Source organism: Hemiscyllium ocellatum, chromosome 2, assembly GCF_020745735.1.
Source record: "Hemiscyllium ocellatum isolate sHemOce1 chromosome 2, sHemOce1.pat.X.cur, whole genome shotgun sequence".
Taxonomy (NCBI): domain Eukaryota; kingdom Metazoa; phylum Chordata; class Chondrichthyes; order Orectolobiformes; family Hemiscylliidae; genus Hemiscyllium; species Hemiscyllium ocellatum.
In genome coordinates this window covers 141,277,070-141,303,722 of record NC_083402.1, presented here as the reverse complement: position 1 = coordinate 141,303,722, position 26,653 = coordinate 141,277,070, and the positions used below count along the sequence as shown (strand labels likewise).

At 42.0% G+C, this 26,653-nt stretch overlaps 1 protein-coding gene across 6 annotated transcripts in view; it reads left to right on the top strand.

Moving 5' to 3' along the window:
* The window catches only part of rassf6 (Ras association domain family member 6), a 73,757-nt gene that overhangs the window by 5,232 nt on the left and 41,872 nt on the right, over nucleotides 1-26,653 (top strand). The window contains exons 1-3 of one of the 6 annotated variants that reach the window (XM_060840869.1): nucleotides 3,082-3,156; nucleotides 19,488-19,581; nucleotides 26,357-26,447. In XM_060840869.1, coding sequence (XP_060696852.1) covers nucleotides 26,389-26,447 — 59 coding nt within the window. In that variant the 5' untranslated portion in view covers nucleotides 3,082-3,156; nucleotides 19,488-19,581; nucleotides 26,357-26,388. The other 5 variants (XM_060840861.1, XM_060840851.1, XM_060840835.1 and 2 more) reach the window with 5 other exon arrangements.

The following is a 26,653-nucleotide window of genomic DNA, read 5'->3' as shown; positions in this document are numbered from 1 at the left end:
TCTGGGAATGGCATGTGGTAAGATGGGGCTGGAACTGAAGGTTGGGGATGCCATAGGTGGGTAGGTACTTCATGAGACACATCGGTAAGAAAGGGCAAGAAAACCCATGAGACCACTGGTGAAAGCCCTTACAAAAAATTCAATGTAACTTGTGCTCAGCCAAAAATGCAAGATTCAGCCAATAGAAAGCAATGGTGAAATCTGTTTACTTATTACAGATCTGCACGTTCTTGTACAAAGTTGACATTCCTCCAGTCAGCGAGCATCTTACCATTCTCCTGGGTCACAGTGCACTGAGCAAGCAATCGGAAGTTCTACCATCTCCTCATCCCATAGCGTCAGATTGTGTCCAGATTCCAGAAGGAGGAAGAAGTGCCCATGTTTAAAGCTCAGTTTGCTGTGTCCAGTTAGCAAGGGTACAATAAGTAATCCACCTCCATGGGTGGAATTTAATGTCCTCCCACGAGACAATCTGGGAGCTGGGGAGAATTTGAGTTAGGCTGGAGGGTGCAGCCTCCACTGCCTCCTGCCCCTGCTTCAATTACCTCCAGGGCACTGAGTCTGATGCACAGCCAGGCACACCACACCATCAACTGAGGCCCAGCAGTGAGCAATTAATGCCCATTTCAGGTCCTCACTCCATCCTGTTTGGTAGCAGCTGCTGCCAAATATACAGCTCTGCCCGTGCCTCTGGTTCCCTTCCTCACAATCCCGACCTTTTGCCCTCACTCACTTATAGCCTGGATCTCTCTCTGATCTCAGCCTCAGCTGCTGAAGCTCTCTGCAATGAACAGCTCTGGCCTCAGTGTATAGGATTTGTGCTGCCTGGTTCCTTGATCCCAGGGGAAGCCTGCCACTGGGCACTGTCATGTCCAATTGTCACATTGAACTGGGGCTCTTCCCTAAGGAGGGAGACGGGGATCTCTTAGTGGCCCTTAATTTCTGGCAACACCCTCCATCATCTATGCCTGTGTACCCAGTGTGAAACGGTTGCATAGAATCATTTCTAAAAAGGTTAACACAGTTGGGGAAAACTGTTGGTGACTTTTCAACTTTGTCCTGGGACATTTCAACTTTAAACCAGTGTTACAATCTCCACCCATAGCTTTCAAAAAGGTATTAGCATTTCCAGTGACTAACTGGAAGGATCACACAACATGATTTCAAGTTTGTTGACTCTTATTGTCACACGCGACACCATTCTCAAACAATATATTCGTAGGCAGCTTGACCTCTAAACTACAGAAAATGTTCTCCAGTTTAATGTTTAAAACAACCAAAAATCCCTCATAATGGCTATATTTTACACTGACCCTTACGTGAACCTTTCATTCAGTGCAAGTCGCCTATTCAAAGCAATTCTCAGCCCCCCAATAGCTTATTTCCTTTCATCTTTTCCAGATGTATAACTTCTAATCCTGAAATGACAATTGAAGTGAAGTTTTATCTAGGCATTCTTTCCTCTTGCCAAAGCTAGCTGACCTTTACAGCTTCCTTCAAACCCTCATACACTGCCTTTGCTATAAGCATGAGTTCCTACCCGCATTTGCTGAGAAAACGAGAAACTGATTGTTGCTATCTCTTCGCTCTCGTTCCCTCGGTTACATTCTTGCGAAACTGATTGTGTCTGACAGGTTCATGGATATGTCGGGAGTATTCTATGATTCTCCTGGGGCAACAGTACAGCGAGCAGCAATAGGCTAACATCTTCTCATCCCATGGCATCAGGTTGTGTCTAGGTTTCACCTGAAACAGCTTTCAATGACTATTCCTTCCTAACGTCCATCCCCATGACAATGTGTATCACATGTGCCTTGTATCTACATAGAAGTTTAAATTAGCTGTTCCTTAGAACCATACAACTCAAATCTCAATTCAACCTTAGAATACCTGAAGTTTAATTTTGAGATGGTTCCATTTTAAGCTCAACAAGTGGAATTCAGAACAATTTGCATGAACCTTTCATGAATCAAGTTTACCTTAAATTAAACAGACCATTCCAAGAAATAACAATCTTACAAACTTTATATTAAAGTGCGTAGAACTGGGGCTAGTTGTACTGACATGGATAAATTACTGATTGGCAGACAGGAAACAAAGAGTAGGTATAAAGGTGTCTTTTCCCCAGTGGCAGGTTATGGCTAATGGGATACTGCAGGGATCAGTGCATGGACCCCAGCTAATCACAATCCATATTAATGATTGAGATGAGGGAACTAAATGTAATAGCTCCCAGTTTGCAGGTGATACAAAGCTGTGTGAGAGAGTGAATTGTGAAGAACAGACAGAGATCCTTCAGTGTGATTTGGACAAGCTGAGTGAGTGGGCAAACACATGGAGGATTAAGTACAATATGGATACATGTGAGATTATTTACTTTGGTAGCAAAAACAAAGGAAGATTATCGAAACGATGATAGAATGAGAAAGGGGGAGGGTGCAATGAAACCTGGTGTCCTTGTCGACCAGTCTCTGAAAGTTAACATGTAGGAGCAGCAGACGGTGAAGAAAGCAAATGGTATGTTGCAAGAGGGTTCAAGCACAGGAGCAATAAGTTGGAGTTTTCTGCTAGTCTCTCAGTGCTTTCGTACCTTAGTTAAAATAATTAAGAAAATATAAATGTTCATTTTTGTTCAGGTTTTGCAAACATTTCTTGATCAAATTCCTGTTGAAAGTTACATAGCGAATGAACAGGCTACAAGACAGCAGCCCTGCTGAGATGTGTGTTTTAAATGTTGTGGCGTCTTTTTAAAGTTATTAGTCAGGTTCAAGTACAAAGGAATGAGTCCTTATCTATGGTACATACTTAGCTCAGGGTTCCTCATTGTTAATGCATGAGTTGGCATAACAACAAGGTATTGCTGGAGGTGACTTCAATAAGAACAGCTGTCTAAACACAACAGTGTCAGGAGACCGGGTGAGGTTTAACTGATTGGTCAAAACGTGGTGGTTCAAAGTTTAGGTTGCACTGTTTGTAGGTTACCAGCAACAAGAATGATCACAAAAAACCTTGAGTTAACCCTTGAATTATTACAGAATGGTTAATGCAAGCAAACCCAGGGATCGATATATATTACAAACAGAAAGTGTTGGAAATACTCAGCAGGTCAGGCAGCCTTTGCAAATAGAAACAATTGGTGGAATTTCCCCATTTTTGGTAAGTGTTCTGTCCAGTGACAAATGCCTGTTTTGTAATAGATGTGTCTTTTCTCATGCAATCTTCCTCTCAGTGCCTCACTAACTATGGAATTGGGTTCTTGGCTGTCTTTCTCAGAGAATCATGGGGTTGTAAAGGTGACGTGGTCACCATGCTGGGACCTCCTGGTTTTCACCCCTCTGGTATCATATTTCAGATACTGGAATCTCTCTAATTGACATGTTAGGACTTAATGTCATGAGTTCCTTGGGAATAGAGGGGAAAATTTGAATGTTGTACGAAAAAAGGCAAACTAGAGATTTAATGTGATGTAAAAATGCATGAAAAAAGGAACAGGTGCTAAGATTCTGAAGTTGCCACTTCAAGCTTGCGGGGAAATCACAAAGTTTATTTCTCAGCATCGAGACTGATATTTTTCATTCTTTCCCTAGCCGTCCTACCATTCCTTATGCCACACTAGGGAGGGAAAAATTCTGCTCAATGTTTCAGTCTTTCATCAAGTCAGACCTGAAGCAATGGGCTGTAATTAATGTGGCTGTTGCTGCAGGATATATGGTGGCCCAGCCCACATAGCCATAGCAGAGGCCATTCATTAGTCTCCCAGCAGCAGGAAAGCCTCTCATTCTTGGCTGTTAAGTAATGGGAATTGTACTTTTACTCTAGGTATCGCTCCTGAGCATGTATAAAGGAAGCTATGTCATAGTGACATAGTCATAGAACTGGAGGCTGGGCTTGAAGGGTTCCAAGTAGGATATCTCTCTTTCAATCCTCTGTATTTTGTTATGTTGAATATAGTCTGTTGCTGTTAAATTTACAAAGGCACAGATCTCACATTACCATAGGGTAGCAATAGTGACCAGATCCATGGAACTGGGTGGTAAGAACCTGAAGTGAAACCCAGTGTTGGTAAACTGCAAGGCCGTCCCAGCGATTCAAACCCAGAGGTGGGGGAAATACCTAAAGAGAACTTCAGTGTTTGAAGAGGCCAACAAGTGGTAGCCTTCAATGTGTATCCAGGCACTGAAGCACACAGGGGGAAAGCCAATGGAGAAGATTAATGTAGAGCAGAAGAAATCAAATCATGTGGTGAGCAGTACAGGAATACAGCAACCAATAAGAAAGGAATTACACAAATGAAAGTACACAGAGATGGGGAAGAAATACTCACCCCCAAAGGAACAGCAACAGCAAGCATGTTAAGGAACAGGCCACAATCCAAGCCATGAAGAAATTCCACCAGAACCTGGTCAGTTTTGGAGGGAGTTAGATTAGATTAGATTAGATTAGATTACTTACAGTGTGGAAACAGGCCCTTCGGCCCAACAAGTCCACACCGACCCGCCGAAGCGCACCCACCCAGTCCCATTCCCCTACATTTACCCCTTACCTAACACTACGGGCAATTTAGCATGGCCAACTCACCTAGCCTGCACATCTTTGGACTGTAGGAGGAAACCGGAGCACCCAAAGGAAACCAACGCAGACACAGGGAGAATGTGCAAACTCCACACAGTCAGTCACCTGAGTCGGGAACTGAACCCGGATCTCTGGCGCTGTGAGGCAGAGCAAAGAGAGAGACTATGGTAACACTGCAACAGCAGCATATTAAAAAACAAATACAGACCATGCATCCAGCAGCAGCTCCACCAATGGGGAAGATAGGGTGACAGGATAAAGTATTCCTGGGAAATATGACTAGAGTTGTGACCAAAGTAATATTTTGACTTTCTTGATTATTCAGGCATTCAGGGATGTGTTTGGTCTACATAGATTAAAGTAAATAGCAGAGAAACAAATTTTAACGTGGATACTGGAGAAGATGTCTTGATCCTTTCAGATGCTCTGCCATAGTTGAGGTCAGTAGTCCTCAGACCATCCTTCAAGATTTGTGGCTCAGATGTACAAGAATCAGAGTAAGGGGACATGCCCATGCTAGAGTGGAACAAGAGGTTCAGAGACCTTGTATTAATTCTCTATTAAGCAGAGTTGCTTGTTGCTTCTGACATTATTCAGTTGGCAGACACTGAAGACGCCTCAGTTCCCTCAGTGAACAAGGGTGAGGAAGCACCTCCGTTGCATTTAAACAGAAAATTGAAATGGTGGGAGAAGTGAGAAAGAACCCAGAGGGCATTGCAGCAAGTGGTTTGTTATTTCAGAATTGCCCCTCACTGGAGATGGCAACGAAGGTTTCAGGTAGTGGGTGGGGGATTTGGAATTAACACTTTGATGCCTTCGTACTTTGTGCACAGAGCATTAAATTCCAGCTACTGTTATAGAGAAGGAAACCAGCAAGCAAATCATTCACGTACTCAAATCTGAAATTCCAGACTTTGCTAGCCTTTTTGGACTCAGGGATATTCACAAACATTCAAATTTGGAACAACATTCACCCCTTCGAGCATGCTCCACCATTCAGTAAGATCATTACAATTCTGATGTCAACCTCAACTCCACATTGTTGCATATCCCTGATAATCTTTCATTCACCATCCACCTATGTCTTAAACATATCTAAAGATTCTGCACCCACTGAGTTTTGAGTAAGGAAATTCCAAAGATTCACAACCCTCAGGAAATTAATGTTTCCTTATTTCTGTTTTAAATGAGCTCCCCCTTATTTCAAACAATAATCCTTACTTCTTGTTTCTTCCACAAGAGAAAATATGCTTTCAGTATCTTACATAGAATCCCTACAGTGGGGAAACAGGCCATTCGGTCCAACAAATCCACACCAACCCTCTGAAGAGTAACCCACCCAGATCCATTTCCCGATGTTTACCCCTGGCTAATGCACCTAACTCTGAATGCTATGGACAATTTAGCATGGCTAATTCACCTGACCTGCACATCTTTGGACTGTGGGAGGAAACCAGAGCACCCAGAGGAAATCTACACAGACATAGGGAGAACATGCAAACTCCACACAGACAGTTGCCCGAGGCTGGAATCGAACCCGAGTCCCTGGTGCTGTGAGACTGCAGTGCTAACCACTGATCCACCATGCCAACCCTGTGCATGTTTCAATTAAGTCACCTCTGACTCTTCGAAACCCCAGAGGATACAGATTTAGCAACCTAGCCTTCCTCATGAGGCAATCTGCTCATTCCAGCTGTTAGGAGAAAGTGAGGACTGCAGGGCTTATACCCGAAACGTCGATTCTCCTATTCCTTTGATGCTGCCTGACCTGCTGCGCTTTTCCAGCAACACATTTTTAAACTCCATTCCAGCTATTAGACTAGGAAACCTTCTCTGAACTGCTTCCAATACATTAACATTCTTCCATACGTACAATGACCAACATTTACACAGTACTCCAAATGGGGTTTCACCAATGCCTGTATAACTGACCATCACCTCCCTCCTCTTTCATTCAATTCCACTCAATAAATCATAACATTCCATTAGCTTTCCTGATTACTTGTTGTATCTATGTACTCTACTAACCTTCAGTGATTCAAGTACCTATAAATCTCTGCATCTCTGAGCTCTGCAACTTCTCATCATTTAGATAATGTGCTACTTTTTAATTATTTCTGCCAAAATAGACAATTACAAACATTCCCACACTGTACTCCATTTACCAGATTTTTGCTCACTTACTTAGTCTATATAAATCTCTTTGCAGGCTCCTTATGTCCTATTCACAATCACTTTCCTACGTAGTTTTGTATCATCAGCTAGCTTAGCTACCATTGATTTGATCCCTTCATCCAAATCATCTGTATTGTAATGAAGATATGGATGTACTGTACCTTTAAGAAAGTTAAAAGCTAGCAGAACTACCTGGCAGCACCAAGAGTTCTGAATAAGATACAATGTAACATGTGGTCTGGCAGCTAGGGTAGCTGGTTGCCTGGATACAAAAACAAATGTGAATTAGGCCAATCAGGTTAAATTGTACCCCTGAAAAAAATACCAAACTCCAATCAAGTTTGAATTTAGTATATTGACAATATTAAAAGCCAATGACACAATCCAATGCTTTGGGGGTAAAAGATCGGGTAAAATTGAACAATTGGGAATGAACTGCCAAAAGACCAAGAGATGTAGGCTGCTAGTCAGAACTGTCTGAGAAGTATCTGTCCAGAGAAGGAGTTTTCACAGAGGAAAACATCAGCGCTGACCTGGAAAGCAACTCTACAGAGGAAGATATAAAAAGAAGATTCCACCGCTGGCTGGTTTTGAAATTTGAATTTTTGGTAAGTCGCAATCGGTGTTTTATCCGACTAGTATTATGGAAGGGAAAGTAGAAGATAGTTTAGAGGAAGGAGTTGTAGATAGTTGTTAGTTAATTATTCTCTGTTATACTTGAAGAAATAAAGGTGTTCATTTTTACTTTAAATAGTTCTTAGCGTCACGAATTATCACAGATTACTGCACGGGATAAACATTTTCTATATTACTGATTTAAATTAAGCAGGGGGGGTTTACCCCGTGACGTACCAGCATAAAGAATTATGGCCCTAACATCAACACCTATGACACACCACCCAGCCTGAAAAAGACATACTTATTTCTATTTTCTGCTTCCTGTTAGCCAACTAATCTTAGATGCATGGCAATGTGTTGTCCCCTACATCATGGCCTTTTATTTTCCACCATAGCATTTGAGATAGAACTTTTTCAAATGCCTTCCAGATATCTAAATACAATACATCCACTAATTTCCCTACATCCACACCACGTCACTTTTTCGAAGAATTCCAATAAGTTAGTTACACATGATTTCCCTCTGATAAAACCATGTTGCCTTTGTCTGATTATCTTGGACTTATCTGAGTGTCCCGTTATGACATATTTAATAATAGCTTGCAACATTTTCCTGAACTGATCCCAAAAGCCCACTTGTCACTTTTGGTGACAATCAGTCATTTCCTGAAGATGATAATGAGGTAAAGTTGTCTACAAAGAACACATTCAGTAAAATTAACTGTAGTCACAATTAGTTGCAGTAGATCTTCCTAAGGTAGCTAGCCAGATCTATCAGTCAGGAAGGAAGTGATCTCTGCTAATTCAATTAGTCATGAAAAGAAGTAAAGCTCTATCAATTTCTACAGCCAGTAAAATGACCACAAAATCTGAGATGTCGAGGATTTCTTATTAGAAAAATGTCCCAATCGTGCAAGGAAGAGGTCTCAGAGATTCAAAACAAATTCAAGACTGCTAAATATTCAGTCAGCGTGCATGGTGCCACACCTGCACAGGCAGATGCCTTTTATGTGCAATTAATCATTCCAATCACATTGAGAAAATGTTAATAAGAGCTTGATATATTTACAGAAAACATTCAATCCTCAAAGGCCCACCAAGAAGTAATATCAATTTCAAGCAGTAACAGTAATAATTCCTTTTATGTTACAAAGGCAAGTTTTTAATTGTTGAGCCAATTGACACCAAACAGCTTAGAGCCAATTGGAATTTCCAGTCCCAGTCCTGGATCTTAGTGAAGGCCTGGCATTGGCCAGTTAAGTATCTGACAAGCACTTAGTTGATTGGGCCTTTCCCTCATAAGCAATGCAAGTTTTCCACTGGTTTTTCAACTGTTGAGCAGAAATTGTGTCAATTATATTCATATCTGTCCATTCCTTTGTGCCTCTCCCTACAAATACTATTGAATAGTTCAGCATTTTCTGTTTGTCTTTTACATTTTCAGCACCTGCATGGTATTTTGCTTCTGTATCTATACATAGCATATGGCAGGAGAAAGTGAGGTCTGCAGATGCTGGACCTCCTATGGCAGACCTCCTATGATGCATGAATGCAATGATAGTTGTCAAAACCATATAAACCTACCTTGGCTGAGCCTTTGATCATCGAAAAAGAATCCTATCATGACGGCATCCAATTAGTAAAAGTTCATGTTTTTATAGTCATGAGGCAGGAGAAAGGAAACATAAACTTTGTTATTGTCTTTGGAAAGTGAGAGTTATTTGAGACAGAATCAAGTGAATTTGATAGAAAAAAGTAAAATGAAGAATTATAGAAAACAGGGTGACTGCACAATTTGCTTCAAAGTCTCTGGGGAGAATCTTGCTAATAGTGCCGTTCGCAACAGCAGAACCAGCTGTAATGCACCATTCCCACTAATTACATTTTCTACTTCCCACACAATTTCAATTAAAGTGTACAGTTCAAGCAGCAAGCATGGAAATATGCAATTGCACAATGAAGGATGCTTTTCAATGGTGAAACTACCACAGTCACCATACACCCCTTCCCACTATCAGCTGACAAGGCTATGGCGATGAAAGAGCTAGAAAAATAGTCTTCAAGGAGGTTTTGCATTCAAAGCAAATCACAGAATCTCTACAGTGTGGAAGAAGGCCATTCAGCCCAATGAGATCACATCAACCCTCCAAAGAGCATAACACCCAGACACAACCCTCCTACCCTGTCCCTGTAACCCTGCATTTCCCATGGCTAACCCACCTAGCCTGCACACTTTGGGAAATTTAGCATGGCCAATCCACCTAACATGCACATCTTTGGACTGTGGGAGGAAACCAGAGCACCTGGCAGAAGCCACATAGACATGGGGAGAATGTGTAAACTCCACACAGTCACCCGAGTCTGGAATCAAACCTGGGCACCTGGAGCTGTGATGCGGTAATGCTAACCATTGAGTCACCATGCCATTCTGGATTGTATCCAAGACTTTCCTACCCAGTTCTGTTTCCATTAACAAACCATAAGAGCACAAAAGGGGCTGAAGTGTTCTTCAAAATTAAATTGACCTTTTGTTTGCACTGAAGTTCTGGCAGCCATTTTCTTTCCCCACCTGATTCCATTCAGCTCCATTTCAAGACCACCAAATCTAACTATTTACTACATTTAATTTTCAATAAAAATCATTTCACTCTTTATTCAGGTATGTTTGAATGGAGATCACATTAATAAGTTACTCCTGATGTTTAATTTTATCATTCCTTGACAACGCATGACTGACTGAAAGCAAACAATACTGTCTGGGTCCAGAAAAGCCCTCAGGATTGAGAAAGAAAATGACACCATGCACTTCCATTGAAATGAGTTTGGAACCTTGGAACCAGCATTTATACTCACTAATGCTCTGCAGCATTTGGGGGTGGGGGAGCATTAAGCTCATTTAAATATGGATTGGCAATTCTGCAGTACAACTTTCCATGCAAAATGAGAATGCTGGTGGTTCAAAGAAAAAGAAAGAACAATTTGTATTTTGGAATCCAGGGAAAAATGGCAACTGCTTTATTTACAGCAAGTCTCCACAAATGGCAAAGAGATAAAATGTCCAGATCATGACTTAAAGTTTCCTCAGGTCTTCTTGCATTTTTCCAACAATGGACGCGACTGATCAGGAAAACCATGGAGAAATTCCATCTGGATTTAGGGATGTTGGTTGAACTCTGAAATTAGAATGTAGCCTCTAATATGTGCTCAAATCATCAACAACTGGAATGTTAAAAACCTAATCTGTGTTTTGTCAGCTATCAGGTAGCAGCACTCGCTTGTCACATTGTGTTCCACATTTTTTAAAAACTGGTCTCCCCGTGTCTGTGTGGGTTTCCTCCGGGTGCTCCGGTTTCCTCCCACAGTCCAAAGATGTGCGGGTCAGGTGAATTGGCCATGCTAAATTGCCCATAGTGTTAGGTAAGGGGTAAATGTAGGGGTATGGGTGGGTTTCGCTTCGGCGGGTCAGTGTGGACTTGTTGGGCTGAAGGGCCTGTTTCCACACTGTAAATCTAATCTAATCTAATCTAATGGTATGAGGATTTGACAGAGATAACAGGGCAGGACGAAGAAGGCTGCACAGACTGAAAGAGAAGTCTACGGTTCTTGTGGGGCTGGCATCAAGTCCTCCTGCATCTGCATCAGGCAATGAGGGAGGGGGAGACAGCACGAAAGAAGGTGAGAGAGAGAGAAAGAAAGAAAGGGAAAGAGGGACAGACAGACAGACACAGAGATTAAGAGATCGATTGAGGAACTTACAGGAAGAGAGAAACAGAGAGGGATGAAGAGAAAGAGAAAGAAAAAGCAACACAATGATAGGCAGAGAGAAAAGATGGTGGCAAAATGGATTACTCCGTCTCCTTGGGAGGAAGCAAACAAAAGGCCCTCATGCCATGTGAAGGGAGGTATTTACACTGGCACTGAACACCAATACTCTCTCACTGGCCAGGCAATAGTCAGTTCAGTGAGCTGACAAGGGTAGGCAGGGTAACATGCCTGCTAGTTTCCATTTCTTACCATGAGCACTGACGTAATCTATTCTTTATCATGCCAGTGAGGATGTGTGTCACCTTGCAATTCATAGAGCATCAGAGAGCTGGAGGATTGGGGCGTGGGTGACAATGTGTCACCTTCACTGAGCAGGGTCAAGTTCCCTACAACTTCAGAATCTGAAGACCTTCGGATCCTGGAGCGGATAAGACGAATGTTTGATAAATCAGATGTCATGCAGACATCTCTGTGGAGGCGTCGCAATGACGGATGGGCCTCATGTATCTAGAGCTTATATTCACAGCTACACTCAGGATTATTCTTCCAAATTGCAGAAACAATGAATTTTGTGGCAGAGGCAAGGTATTGTCCAGATGGTAGGAGAAGGTTAAATAGTACTTTGCACACCATTAATTTAGACTGCTTTTTTGAAGGGCTTTATGGATCTGGGGATTGTAAGTACACCAGCCAGGACAGAGATCAGTCTGGGCAAAAACCCAAGGCCCAGTGGTGACAGCTGCAATCAACATGCTGCACAGTAATGCTTGCCAAGCAAAGCACAGTATGCTGAAAGAGCTGGATGACTCATGTTCACTCTAGAGTTTGTTGTGTTAAAGGTAGCTGCACGCTGATAATCTACTTTGGTGTCAGCCATGGTTCAGTTGCAACATTGTCACCTTTTGAGTCAGAAAATCTGAGTTCAAGCCCATTCCAAAACAAAAAGCAAAAAAGAACAAGCCATCGCAAAATCTAATACGGTGGTAATGCTGCACTGTCAGAGGTGCTAAATTTATCATAGAAATCCTACACGCCATTCAGCCCATCAAGTCCAAAGCACATCGTACCCAGACCCACCCCCCCATCCTATCCCAATATACCTGCATTTCCCATGGCCAATCCACCTGAACTGCACATCTTTGGACTGTGAGAGGAAACTGGAGCACCCAGAGGAAACCTGTGCAGACGCATGCAGAATGTACACTGACAGTCACCTAAGGCTGGAATCAAACCCAGGTCCCTGACGCTGTGAGGCAGTAGTGTTAACAACTAAACCACCGAGTTGTCCATTTAAAATCTGATGCAAAGATTATACTTTCTTATCAATACAAAGAGTCCACGCCACAATTTCAAAGAGCAAAGTCCGAGACACAAATTATCTATGAAACAATATCACTACAAACAGATGAATTTATTCTTCTTGCATTGTAGTGGTACATTTGTTGGCTGCTCCTTTTCTTACTTTACAGTAGTAACTATACTACAGAATTACTCCGTTAATTGTCAAGTATTTAGAAGATACTGAGTTCGTGAAATATTAAGTGTTATGACCTAGGTGGAAGGATGCACTGTTTCTTTTTCTGCTCCCACTCCTCCACACCATAACAAAGTTTACTTGGATCCAGGTGAGTGATTTGGTCAATTCTATGGTTCTCAGGCTGTATCAGGTTCAGTGTTAAGAACAAATCTGCCAGGTTACTTTAGCCAACCAGTAATTAGTTCAATAGAAACACAAGATTATTCTAGCAAAAATGCAAAGATTATTGACAAACAATTTGAATAATGCATTTATACCCTTTCAAAAATGAACACACACATCTTAGGATTTTCATTCGAGAGAAAGGTGGAGGGGAGGGAGACCATTTTACCCATGAAAAAGACTTTCATTGTTCCTTGATAGTCTTTGCAATGTTCAGTGTCCTCTGAATAATAATTGCTGTTTTGGAGCGACTTCCCTTTCAGAGATCAATGGCAAAAAAGTCAAGTATTGAATGCTGTCACATGACCACATGCTCGATGCACCATTGCACTCAAAACGTAGGCTGTGTCTGGAAATTATTCTGTACTATTAAATATGTTGGTTTTGTTGTAAATTGCAAAAATGTATGTCTGATATGCTGAAGTAAACTGGGACACTAGATGGTATATGATTTTGGCAATGCATGGAATTGGTGGGCCTTTATTAGATGTGATATGTTCTCCTGTAGGAATACCATTTGCTGGGGTACATGTCAGTCAGAATGAGTAGTGGTACCTCCTAGGTCTATTGTTGCTTTTATTATGTGTAATCCTGCCTTTTCATTAATTATCGTTAAAGCTTCTAATTGCCTTACACCACTGATACGTTGTATGAGGTTAATAATACAGAAAGCTTGATCATCTTCCGAAATTCACCTTTTGATTGATTGATTGACTCTAACGTTTGTGTGTTTGTGCAACTTGGATGGTGAAACTGCGCAAATCGTATCAGCTACAGCTAAGGAAGAACAAACTGCACGGTCCCTCCTGATCTTATAGGCAGTGCTAATGTTTTTTTAACACACCAGTGCCCTCTCAAAGTTCACTCTAGTGGAAGTGTGTGTCTTACAACTTACAGCTTCTCTGCTGTTGTTTGGGGTATTCCTATTGGCATCAATATCAGTGAAAGCGGCGAATAGAATCTACCTTCACAAAGCCATACATTCAGATGATTATTTTCTTCTTAAAGCTCAAGATGGCCCAACTACAGGTCAACAACCCTCTTTGGAGGGTAAGTATGGACTTGATGGGCCAAATGGATTACTCCAAATTCCAGCAAAACATGATGTTATGTCTCACTGGCATAATACACTGGAAATCAAGATCTGCTCTTCTCAAAGTTGTCACAAAAGTTCAAAAAGTAATATAGAGATCACCTACAGCTCCATGGGATGATTCTGAGTCAGATGATGACGACTGGTGGTGCTCACGGATGAGGTGACAGTACTATCCTTATGCCATCTTGGTGGAACGCATTCTTCTAATATGTATCTCTTCCCTATAAGTTCCCATTAGGGCTTGTGCTGCTGTATAATCAAAGTGCAAGGAATAATACCGTCTGCAGTCTATCCTTTTTAAATGCTGCCTGAATTTACATTCTGCCATCTTGTGCCCTTCCTGTGTGATGATGGCAGATTGGGATTTGCCTGCAGGCATTGAATCATTCCCACGCCCAAGGATGTAGACAGTAATAACCTGGGGTGTGTCTCAGTCCCACAGCAGTGAGAAATAAATCAAGCATGGACAAGAGGAAATCAAACAATTTCCTGTCAAGTCCATTTTGAACTGCAGCAATCAGTATGCATGTTTCTTTATTCCTTTCACTACCAGGTTAGTGCTTGTACAACATTTCTGCTCCAATACCGGACTCCAGGTGGAATAAAGTTAAATACAAAGTGACACAAAAGTGATGAACTGCAATGAAGAGGACTAGACACTCAGTCTATCCATTTGTTATACCTTATGCCCACCCAAAATCCATGGGTGGAAACAAATGAAAATATCTGAGACTGGGAATTGAGGCCAATAGGGGAACTCAATTAAGCAAAATATCAACTTCCTGATGACAGGATGAAAGTTGGTTATTAAGTTGGCAGCAAATCGAGTGGATCATGCTTCCTGATAGCAACTGCCACAATCCTATTTTTTAAGTATGTTAGTAGTCTTGCATGTTTATTAAAACACTTTGTCAGATTAAATTCTATCTTTTGGTATGAAGCCTGCATGGATTCAAGACTGATTAAAGGTGGTGGGCAGAAGGTGAGGTAATCTTCCTGAAGGAATTGACCTGAGTAGGGGCTAGATTTTCTTGTATTGGTAGACTTGTTGAACCAGAAAAGAGGAAGTCCTGATGCATTCAAATTGGTGGCAGCTGTAACATTAGTGAAAGCTAGGGACTATTTTCCCTGCAGAGGAGAGGACTGAGAGAGGATTAGAGAGAGGTTTTCAAAATCATGAGGGAACTGGACAGAGTGGACAGGGAGAAACTGTTTCCACTCATCAATGGATCAAGAACTAAAGAGCACAGTTTAAAGTTTTTTGCAAAAGAAGAAAACTCGAGGTGAGAAAATCCTTTTTCACACAGTGTGTAAATAGAATGTGGAACCTGTTGGTGTTGTGTGATTTTTAACTTTGTACACCCCAGTCCAACACCGGCATCTCCAAATTGTGGAATTAAAGATCTGAATGTTTCAATTTGAGGAAAACAAGATTATTGTGAGGATAAAATAATCTCATTTGGAATGTGGAATGCCCTGCCTGAAAGTGTGGTGAAGGCAAGTTCAGTTGAGGCATTCAAGAGGGCTTTGAATTATTATTTAAAGAGAAACAATGTTAAAATGTACCAGGAAAAGGCAGGAGATTAGCAGCAAGTTAAAATGCTCAGAAAGGCAGTGCAGACATGATGGTTGAATGGCCCCCTTCTGCAAGAACAATGTTCGGATTTTGTGAAAGGGGAACGGGGCTTGGCTGAGTGAGGAGGGAACAAGTTGATAGCTGTACAAGGGCATTTTTTAATGGGCTTGTATGGAATTGTGAGCATAAATTGGTCATTAAAAATTTAGATTAGGTTAGATTACTTACAGTGTGAAAACAGGCCCTTCGGTCCAACAAGTCCACACTGACCCGCCGAAGCGCAACCCACCCATTCCTCTACATTTACCCCTTTGCCTAACATTACAGGCAATTTAGCATGGCCAGTTCACCTGACCTGCACGTCTTTGGACTGTGGGAAGAAACTGGATCACCCGGAGGAAACCCACGCAGACACGGGGAGAATGTGCAAACTCCACACAGTCAGTTGCCTGAGTCGGGAAATTAAGTTAATTAAGTTAATTATATATGTTAATTATAATTAAGTTAATTATAAATCTATTCATTCATGGGTTGTTGACATTGCTAACTAAGTCAATAATTATTGGCCATCTATAAGCTCCTTCGAGATGTTGGTCATGAGCTATTATCTTGAACTGCTGCAGAGCTTGGGATGTAAGTACATCCACTGCTGTTAGGAAAGGATTTTCAGGATTTTGATCCTGTGACAGTGAAGGAACAGTGACATATTTCCAAGTTAAGATGTTGTGTGACTCCAATGGGAGCTTGCCTTTAGTAATTCTCCCTTGTATCTGCTACCATTGTCTTTCTTGGTGGTAATGTATATTGGTTTAAAAGGTGCAGTCGGAGGAGCCTTGCTGAGTTACTCAGTGAGTAAAAAGTGAGGTTTGCAGATGCTGGAGATCAGAGCTGAAAATGTGTTGCTGGTTAAAGCACAGCAGGTTAGGCAGCATCCAAGGAACAGGAAATTCGACGTTTCGGGCCAGAGCCCTTCATCAGGAATGAGGAGAGGGTGCCAGGCAGGCTAAGATAAAAGGTAGGGAGGAGGGACTTGGGGGAGGGGCGATGGAGATGTGATAGGTGGAAGGAGGTCAAGGTGAGGGAGGTAGGCCGGAGTGGGGTGGGGCCGGAGAGGTCAGGAAGAAGATTGCAGGTTAGGAGGGCGGTGCTGAGTTGAGGGAACCGACTGAGACAAGGTGGGGGGAGGGGAAATGAGGAAACTGGGGAAATCTGAATTCATCCCTTGTGGCTGGAGGGTTCCCAGGCGGAAGATGAGGCGCTCTTCCTCCAACCGTCATGTTGTTATGTTCTGGCGATGGAGGAGTCCAAGGACCTGCATATCTTCGGTGGAGTGGGTGGGAGAGTTAAAGTGTTGAGCCACGGGGTGGTTGGGTTGGTTGGTTCGGGCGTCCCAGAGGTGTTCCCTGAAGCGTTCTGCAAGTAGGCGGCCTGTCTCCCCAATATAGAGGAGGCCCATATAGAGGAGGTTACAGAACCCCACTGGTTCTCACCTACCACCCCGCCAACCTCCGTATAAGCGTATCATCCGCCGTCATTTCCACCAACTCCAAACGGACCCCACCACCAGGGATATATTTCCCTCCCCTCCCCTATCAGCGTTCCGCAAAGACCACTCCCTTCGTGACTCCCTCGTCAGGTCCACACCCCCCACCAACCCAACCTCCACTCCCGGCACCTTCCCCTGCAACCGCAGGAAATGCAAAACTTGCGCCCACACCTCCTCCCTTACTTCTCTCCAAGGCCCCAAGGGATCCTTCCATATTCGCCACAAATTCACCTGCACCTCCACACACATCATCTATTGCATCTGCTGCACTCAATGTGGCCTCCTTTATATTGGGGAGACAGGCCGCCTACTTGCAGAACGCTTCAGGGAACACCTCTGAGATGCCCGAACCAACCAACCCAACCACCCCGTGGCTCAACACTTTAACTCTCCCTCCCACTCCACCGAAGACATGCAGGTCCTTGGACTCCTCCATCGCCAGAACATAACAACACGACGGTTGGAGGAAGAGCGCCTCATCTTCCGCCTGGGAACCCTCCAACCACAAGGGATGAACTCAGATTTCTCCAGTATCCTCATTTCCCCTCCCTCCACCTTGTCTCAGTCGATTCCCTTGAACTCAGCACCGCCCTCCTAACCTGCAATCCTCTTCCTGACCTCTCCGCCCCCACCCCACTCCGGCCTATCACCCTCACCTTGACTTCCTTCCACCTATCACATCTCCATCGCCCCTCCCCCAAGTCCCTCCTCCCTACCTTTTATCTTAGCCTGCCTGGCACCCTCTCCTCATTCCTGATGAAGGGCTCTGGCCCGAAATGTTGAATTTCCTGTTCCTTGGATGCTGCCTAACCTGCTGTGCTTTAACCAGCAACACATTTTCAGCTCTGAGTTACTCAGTGCACCTGGTAGATCATACATGCTGTTGCTGCTGCCATTATACATTACTGTTGAAGGCAGCGAATGTGGAAGACGGTGGATGAGCTCGCAAACATGTGAGGAGTTATGTACTGGATAATGTGAAGCTTTTTCACTGCAGTTGGATTTGGACCCATGCAGGCAAGTGGAGAGTATTCCATCACTCTCCTAACTTGTGCCTTATAGAAGTTAAACAGACAGAAAGTGAGCTACTTTTCTGCCTCTTACAATGCCTGCACTCTGCATTTCTTATTTAACCTGGTACACTGAGTGTAACTTTAAGAACTTTGTAACGCCACAGAAACAGCTGCCATCTCAAGTGCTGACATTGGCTGTGGGGGTTTTAATGGGCCGATGCGTTACTTAATTGGATTGACAAATTATAGAATCCCGACAGAGTGGAAACAGGCCATCCAACCCATTGAGTCCACACCAACCCTCCAAAGAGCATCCCATCCTGTCCCACACCTTACACTATTCCTGTAACTATGTCTGGCTAACCCACCTAACCTTCAATCCCTGGACTCTATGGGTAATTTAGCATGGCCAATCCACCCAACCTGTATATCTTTGGACTATGGGAGGAAACCGGAGCACTCAGAGGAAACTCACGCAGACACAGGGAGAATATGCAAACTCCAGACAGATAATTGCCTGGGTTTGGAATCAAATGCAGGTCCCCAGAATTGTGAGGCAGCAGTGCTAACCACTGAGCCACTGTGGAGGAAATTACTAGTGATTCAATTTATCAGATGAGATGTAACTATAAAATTTTTATCCTGATTTTAGATTCAAGAAACATTGTGAAATTAAGTTAAAAATCACACAACATTTAATTGGAAGCACACTAGCTTTCAGAGTGCTTCCAATTAAACCTGTTGGTGTTGTGTGATTTTTAACTTTGTACACCCCAGTCCAACACCGGCATCTCCAAATTGTGGAATTAAAGATCTGAATGTTTCAATTTGAGGAAAACAAGATTATTGTGAGGATAAAATAATCTCATTTCAATCCCAAGTACTTTTGAAGACAGTACAAAAAAAGTAACGACATAAAATAATGATGTAATATAGGAGACACAATATTCATGGGCACACAGCAAGATCATGTGCATAATTCCTAATGAAATAAAATATCATGAGTCTCAAAACATTTCTCTTTTAATGTGATGTGAAATAAGACATTTCATGTTTTTCTCCAAGTTTAATTAATTGACAAAATAAATAAATGTGTGATTTTGTCTTATTATTAATTCAGAGTAGAATGTCATTTTTCCTCTTTCATGATTAAGCCTTGTTTTTGCTATCAACATCCTGTCAATTTAAACTGTTTGTATATTTCATACCACACTCAGTAACACCTCCCAGATTGTGAACAGTTCTGTAACACATTGAGGCTGTGGGTTTTATAAAATGTTACTTAAATATTTCCCCACAATTCTGTCAGACTGCCTCCACCAAAAATAGATCTTAAATGGCCCAAACTTATTTAATTGAGGATGATTCACCAGAACAGAAACAAAACTCTCAACTCTCCATCAAAGATATTTCTTTTTGCTTTTCAGTTTTGAAGTTAGAGGGAATGGTATTTAAGTCAACCAGTCTCCAGACCTGAATTCACAGCGACTCTCTCTAAAGCTCACCTCCTACACTATAGAGGTAAGCAAGAATTGAAACTAGAGACTGTCATCAATTTTAAAAATATTGATATTTTATTATGTAAAAAACAGAAAGGTTTGTACATTGGTGGAGCTCAATGTTGTAAAAAGTAGACCTTCTTTCCAGACTCCAAGCAGGGAACAAAAAGTTATACTCCACAGCCAGTTATTGCTTGCATTACAAACACTGTCATGTTGATTTATTAGATTAGATTATTTACAGTGTGGAAACAGGCCCTTCAGCCCAACAAGTCCACACCGACCCGCCGAAGCGCAACCCACCCATACGCCTACATATATCCCTTACCTAACACTACGGGCAATTTAGCATAGCCAATTCACCTGACCCGGACATCTTTGGACTGTGGGAGGAAACCGGAGCACCCGGAGGAAACCCACGCAGACACGGGGAGAACGTGCAAACTCCACACAGTCAGTCGCCTGAGGCGGGAATTGAACCCAGGTTCCTGGCGCTGTGAGGCAGCAGTGCTAACCACTGTGCCACCGTGCGGCCCAAAATAGCTTTATATAGCTTTGTAAGTGTTCAGATCCATCACCTAAAACAGGGTCTGGGTTCATGGCACACATTAATTAGATTCCTAGAGCCTATTCCTTCTGGGCAACATGCTTCCAATATGCGGAATAAGTGTTTGGATTGTTCTGTTCAGAATTCCTGAGTACAGTACAAAATGGCTAAGTTGAATTATTATGCATTTTGCCCACAAGGACTCTACATACCAAAGCTTACTCAAGATAAAGAGCTTACACCTCCTGAGCTTGAATATGCGCCCACCCCATGTATTCAAATGACCCACTCACTGGAATCTAGGCTCATCCGTACAAACAGACTGAGAGCTGATCCACAATTTCCACCAATAACACAATCCTTCATAAACTTTGGAGAATGTTTTGGGATATCAGTAGATACTGAGAAGCTCAATTTATTTATTGAATGTTGGCCATCACTTGTTAAATTGGAGTCAAGAATAGCATAATCAAATCCAACATGTCCCAAGGGTTGGCTCAGCATTATCTCCGTGAAAGTTCTAGAGAGGTATGTTGACATGTTGATGCATAATTTTTACTTATTAATAGAATTTGGCAATCCACTGAGTGGCCAAGAGATCAGTTAGAATCAGTGGGATTTTATGTTATGGTTTAGTACTGCCAGCTCAGAGTTTCCTCTAATAAAGGTCATCCATCAGGGTTTTGGATACAGAGACTAGTGTATCTAATCCATGTCCTGCTCTTTGTTCTGACAGTGACTTGCATCTCAAATTTTAATATGTTTTCTTGTATAAATATGAACATACAAATTTGAACAGAAGAAGTACATTTGGCTTCTTGAAAGCTTCTCTGCCATTGAATAAGATCACAGCCAAACTGTTCAGGTCCAAATTCCACATCCCCATCTATCTTCAGGAGCCTCTGATTCTCTTACCTCACAATCTATCCACCTCCACTAAAAGGTTTCATTGATCCTGCCTCTACTGCTTTCGGAAGCAGACAGTTCCAATGTCGTACACCCACAGAGAACATAATTCCCCTTATCTTTGTCTTAAAGGGTAGCCCTTAATTTTAAGTGTTCCTTCGTTCTGAACTCACCCATAGGATTAACCAAACATTCTTTCTGCATCCATCTTGTCAAGTCTGTTCATCATCTTAGAAACTTTAATCAAATCACTCGATCTTGAAAACACCAGTAAAACAAGCCCAGACTGTCTAGTCTTTCTTCCTACCAGGTATCAACATAGTAAACCTCTGAACCACCTTTTAACATATTTACATAATTTCTTAAATTATGAGACCAAAACCGCATCGTATCCGAGATTTGTTGCTGCCTGCCAGTTCGATAATACAATTGACCATGTAGACCACATTCATTAAAATTATTAATTATAAGTAAGAGAAAGTCTCCATTTATTAAGATTTTGTCTACTATCACAACAACCTTACTCCCACTCCACTTGCATGTGTTTTTTTTTAGATTACTTACAGTGTGGAAACAGGCCCTTCGGCCCAACAAGTCCACACCGACCCGCCGAAGTGCAACCCACCCATACCTCTACATTTACCCCTTGCCTAACACTACGGGCAATTTAGCATAGCCAATTCACCTGACCCGCACATCTTTGTGACTGTGGGAGGAAACCGGAGCACCCGGAGGAAACCCACGCAAACACGGGGAGAACGTGCAAACTCCACAGAGTCAGTCGCCTGAGTCAGGGATTGAACCCGGGTCTCAGGCGCTGTGAGACAGCAGTGCTAACCACTGTGCCACCGTGCCGCCCACTTGTAAGTCTCCTCATCCTATCCACAAATGACCGAATCTCTGATTTGTTTCACCCATTGTCTATTGTTGCACTTCTTTCCTGTTCTATTTTGTTTTGTTACTTTAAACACAGACATCAATTGCAAAGACCAAAGAATCAGATCTTTGTCTTAAACAAGCTCATGTTACAAATTTCCACACAATTACTCAGTCCCTGAATCTACCATTCCAAATTATTATTTGGCTCTTTTTTTGGTGTGATATTATTCACTGCAATAAATTAGATACAGTGCTTCATGATTTCAGCATGACTATACAAATGAGAGGTTTGTTTAAAATACTTATCTCAGCTGTACCTTTAATCTCTAAATTCCACACATGCTAATATGAAATTGCATTCAATCAAAAGACAAAATGCAGACATCAGATAACATGCAGCCATTCTGTACACTACTGTCTCCCAAAGATTCAGTTGCTATGATTATCCATTTCATTCAAGCTCTTCAATCTTATTATTATTTTAAACAGTGGTCAACGCAACATGTTTCAGAATGTTAAGGCACAGATGAGAGACCTTCCTTTAATTAGATCTGTTCAAAAATTGCTACTGTTAATCAGGACAACATGGTGTTTTAAACACATCCTGGACTGATCCCACAAACAATGTGAATGGGCAATCCCCCATTCACCTCTGACAGGATAGTATTTACAGAACAGCACCTGGTGCCTTCATTAATGATGTTACTACGAAATGCAGTCTTTCATTCCACAGATTGTTCCATTGAGAGTTTTCAATTTAGTTCAGACAGTCAAACAGTTAGACCTCAGGACCATTAGTGTTTGTGTTTTACTTTCTGTCAATGGATATGGAGTTGTCAATCAGCTGCATGTTGCTGTTGATAGCAGTGTATCAGGGTTGACACATAGTCAGGCCAATTGTCAGGTTTCATTCAAACGTTGCTGAATTAGGATGTTGTGAAACTTGAAAAGGTTCAGAAAAAAACTACAAGGATGTTGCCAGAGTTGGAGGGTTTGAGATATAGTGAGAGGCTGAATAGGCTGCGGCTGTTTTCCCTGGAGAGTTGGAAGCTGAGGGGTGGCCTTATAAAGATTTATAAAGTCATGAGGGGCATGGCTAGGGTAAATAGACAGAGTATCTTCCCTGAGGTGAGGGACTCTAGAACTCGAATGCATAGGTTCAGGGTGAAGTAGGTCAAAATTTAAAAGGGATCTAATGGGTAACTTTTTCACACAAAGGGTGGTAGTGTATGGAGTGAGCTGCCAGAGGAAGTGGTGGAGGCTGGTACAATTACAACATTTAAAAGGCATCTGGATGGGTATATGAATAGGAAGAGTTTGGAGGGATATCGGCTAAGTTCTGGGCCAAATGGGACTAGATTAATTTAGGATATCTGGTCAGCATGGATGAGTTGAACCAAAGGGTCTGTTTCTGTGCTGTACATCTATATGACTCAATGACTGTAAGTTCAATCCAGAAATTGCTCTGCTGAAGATTCATCCAGTAGGTCATGTTTTGAAAGATATTAATTGTCAAATAAAAGTTGGCACGTTGAATTGTGCAGTCCATTTTTCCATTGGCTAGGGCATTGAATATAAAGGTTGGTTGAATATAAAGTTATGTTACAGCTGTATAAAGCTTTAGTTAGGCCACATTCACAATATTGCATGCAGTTCTAGTCGCCACACTACCAGAAGGATGTGGAAGCATTAGAGAGAGTGCAGAGAATGTTTACCAGGATGTTGCCAGGTCTGGAGGGTTTTAATTATGAGGAGAGGCTGAATAAACTCAGATGTTTTCATGGGAAAGATGGAGGCTAAGGGGCAACATGACAGAGGTCTACAGAATTATGAGAGGCATAAATCGAGTGGAGAGTCAGAGTCTTCACTCTTCTTCCCAGGGTGGAAAGGTCAACTGCAAGACGGCACAGATTTGAGATGATTGGGGAAAGTTTAGGGGAGAAGTGCAGGGAAAAATTTTCACACAGAGGATGGTGGGTGCCTGTGGAGGTGGTGCAAGCAACCACACTACCAACACATAAGATGTATCTTGATAGACACATGATTGGAAGGGATAGAAACCACGTTTAGCCAGTAAGTAGCATGTCTAAGTGAAGATTAGGAATCAGCACAGGCTTGGTGGGCCAAATAACCTGTTCCTGTGCAGTATTGTGTTATATATAATAGAGCAATAAGCAGACATTTATCTTTATCTGATTGTTAAAACGATAAGTGATTTTGTACAGCTGTACCTCTCAACCCCACAAATGTTTCATGTATTGATTTCACACATTATTACTTACATTTTGAGGTTGAGTACATAAGTGGAGCAGCATGTATGATCTCCCTCGTTCTTTGAATATCTGCATTTAGGGCCTCCATCCATGCACTACTTTTCAGATTAGCGTTACTGTATAAATTTCTGTTAATGTCCCAATCTCTTGCTTCAAGTGTCTCAGTGATGTCTCTTCCAGTCAAGTAACAGGACATTAGCCAGAACACAGCTCTGTTTTCAGAAAAATGGGAAGGATCATCTGATCTTCCAACTAAGAGAAAATGAGGACTGCAGCTGCTGGAGATCAGAGTTGAGAGTGTGGTGCCTGATGAAGAGCTTTTGCCCGAAATGTTGATTCTCCTGCTGCTCGGATGTTGCCTGACCTGCTGTGCTTTTCCAGCACCACACTTTCGGCTCTGAACTCCCACTCAATTTGCCATGTAATTCGCTCATTTTGGTTAAACATCAATCCTATTTTGATTGATCAACCAACTTGACTTTCAGCAAAGCTTACTTAATTTTTAAACTACGTTTAAATTATAGACTAAATAAAAATAAAATAAAAGAAGAGAATTGGCTTAACTGAAATCCTATTGAAATGCTTAACAACCAATTAACGCTGATAATTAACTCTTCCAATATAGTAACATCCTATAAACACACCCTTGGCAAAGAGGCAAATTCAGTAAAAAAGATTGTCTCACATGAATTCTAGCAGCAGGAAAAGAACCCCAGCTTTTAGCTGTAAAGAGAGAGGAATGAGAGTTTCCACGTCTAGCTTCAAGACCCCAGCAACTACAGAAAGCCAGAACTAAAATCCTGGTTCTGTGGGAGCTTAACCCACACCCATTCAGGCTGCTTCTATTGTTCCAACTTTAAAAACAACCCGCAAGGCCTCAAAAACTGTTTACGTTATTGGCTTAGAGCAGACTGCTTGTTGCCTCTGTCTCAACCTTTCTTTATTTAAAAAAGGGACAAAGGACACCTCTTGAAGCCATAGCAATGTCACAAAATGAATATTAATGTTGCATTTACCTTCCTAACTATACCTGCACATTAACCTGAATAAGAACTCTTAAGTCCATTGGGCTTCAGATTTCTGAAACATTTCTCCACTTAGAAAATAGCCTACACCTCCGCTCTTCTGCTGAGAAAACATAAGCTCATACTTTCCCACATTGTAATTTATCTGTCACTTCTTTGCCCACTCACTTAGCCTATCCAACTCTTTGCAGTCTCCCTGCCTCCTGAATACTACCCACAACCCCTCCCCCCACTAACTTTGTGTCATCTGCAAACTTAGCAACAATATCCTCAGTTTCTTTGCCCAGATCATTAATGTACAATGTGAACAGTTGTGGTCCCAACACTGACCCCTGTGGAACTCCACTAGTCATTGGCTACTATCCTGAAAAAGCCCCTTTTCCCTATACTCTGCCTTCTGCCAGTCAGCCAATCCTCTATCCATGCCATGCTCTTAACACCATGGGCTCTTACCTTAAAGCAGTCTCCTGGGTGGCACCTTTCAGAAAATCCAAATAGACCATGTCCATGAGCTCTTCTTTGTCCAACTTATTGGTTTGGTCCTCAAAAGAATTCTAACAGATTTGTAGGCATTATCTCCCTTGATGAAGCTGTGCTAGCTCAGCCCTATTGTATGATGTACTTCCAAGTACTCCGCAAACCCATCCTTAATAATGGACTCTAAAATCTTAACAACAACTGAGGTCAGGCCCAACAGCCTATAGATCCTGTCTTCTGCTTTCTTCTCTGAAGTATTTGCCAATTTCCAGTCCTCTGGGACCCTCTCTAACTCCAGTGATTCCATCAATACCTCTACAATCTCCTCAGCTATCTCCTTCAGAACTTTACGGATGTAGTCCATCTGATCCAGGTAAGTTATCCATCTTTAGACCTTTTAGTTTTCCTACCACTTTCTTCTTAGTGATGGCCCCAACACAATTATTTTCTGTCAATCAAGAGAGTCAACCATTCTTATCCGAGGACTGTATTTCTGTACCAAACAGTATTCTAAGAGATATTTTTAGTTTTGCTTTCTCTAATTCAGATATTTTGGTCATATGAAGTGTCATAATATATCCAAACAGACTGATTAAAATAAATGTGCCCTTGTAGTCTGTACATTTGCAACTTCAAAAGAGTATTGCAATAATAATTCCTTGTTATTTATTCATTTCTTTTCACCACCAGATTTTCTTCTTCTCTGAGTAAATGAATTTGTCATGAACACTGTTCATCGGCCGCCTCAAATCCAAGTTCGTAAAGACAAGTGTCTTTCCAGGTACTGTACTGAGATTCTGCTCACAAGGCTATTTTCTCCTTTTCTCATCCTTGCTATGAAAGCTCCCTGTTGAGTAATTGTACAATGATACAATACCTTTGTATCGAAATGTGATCAATGAATAAAAATGTTTTTTCCACCTTAGCCACAGCATATTGATTTGAAGGTACTGATGGCTGTTGGGAGAATGCTTGTGATTAACAGTG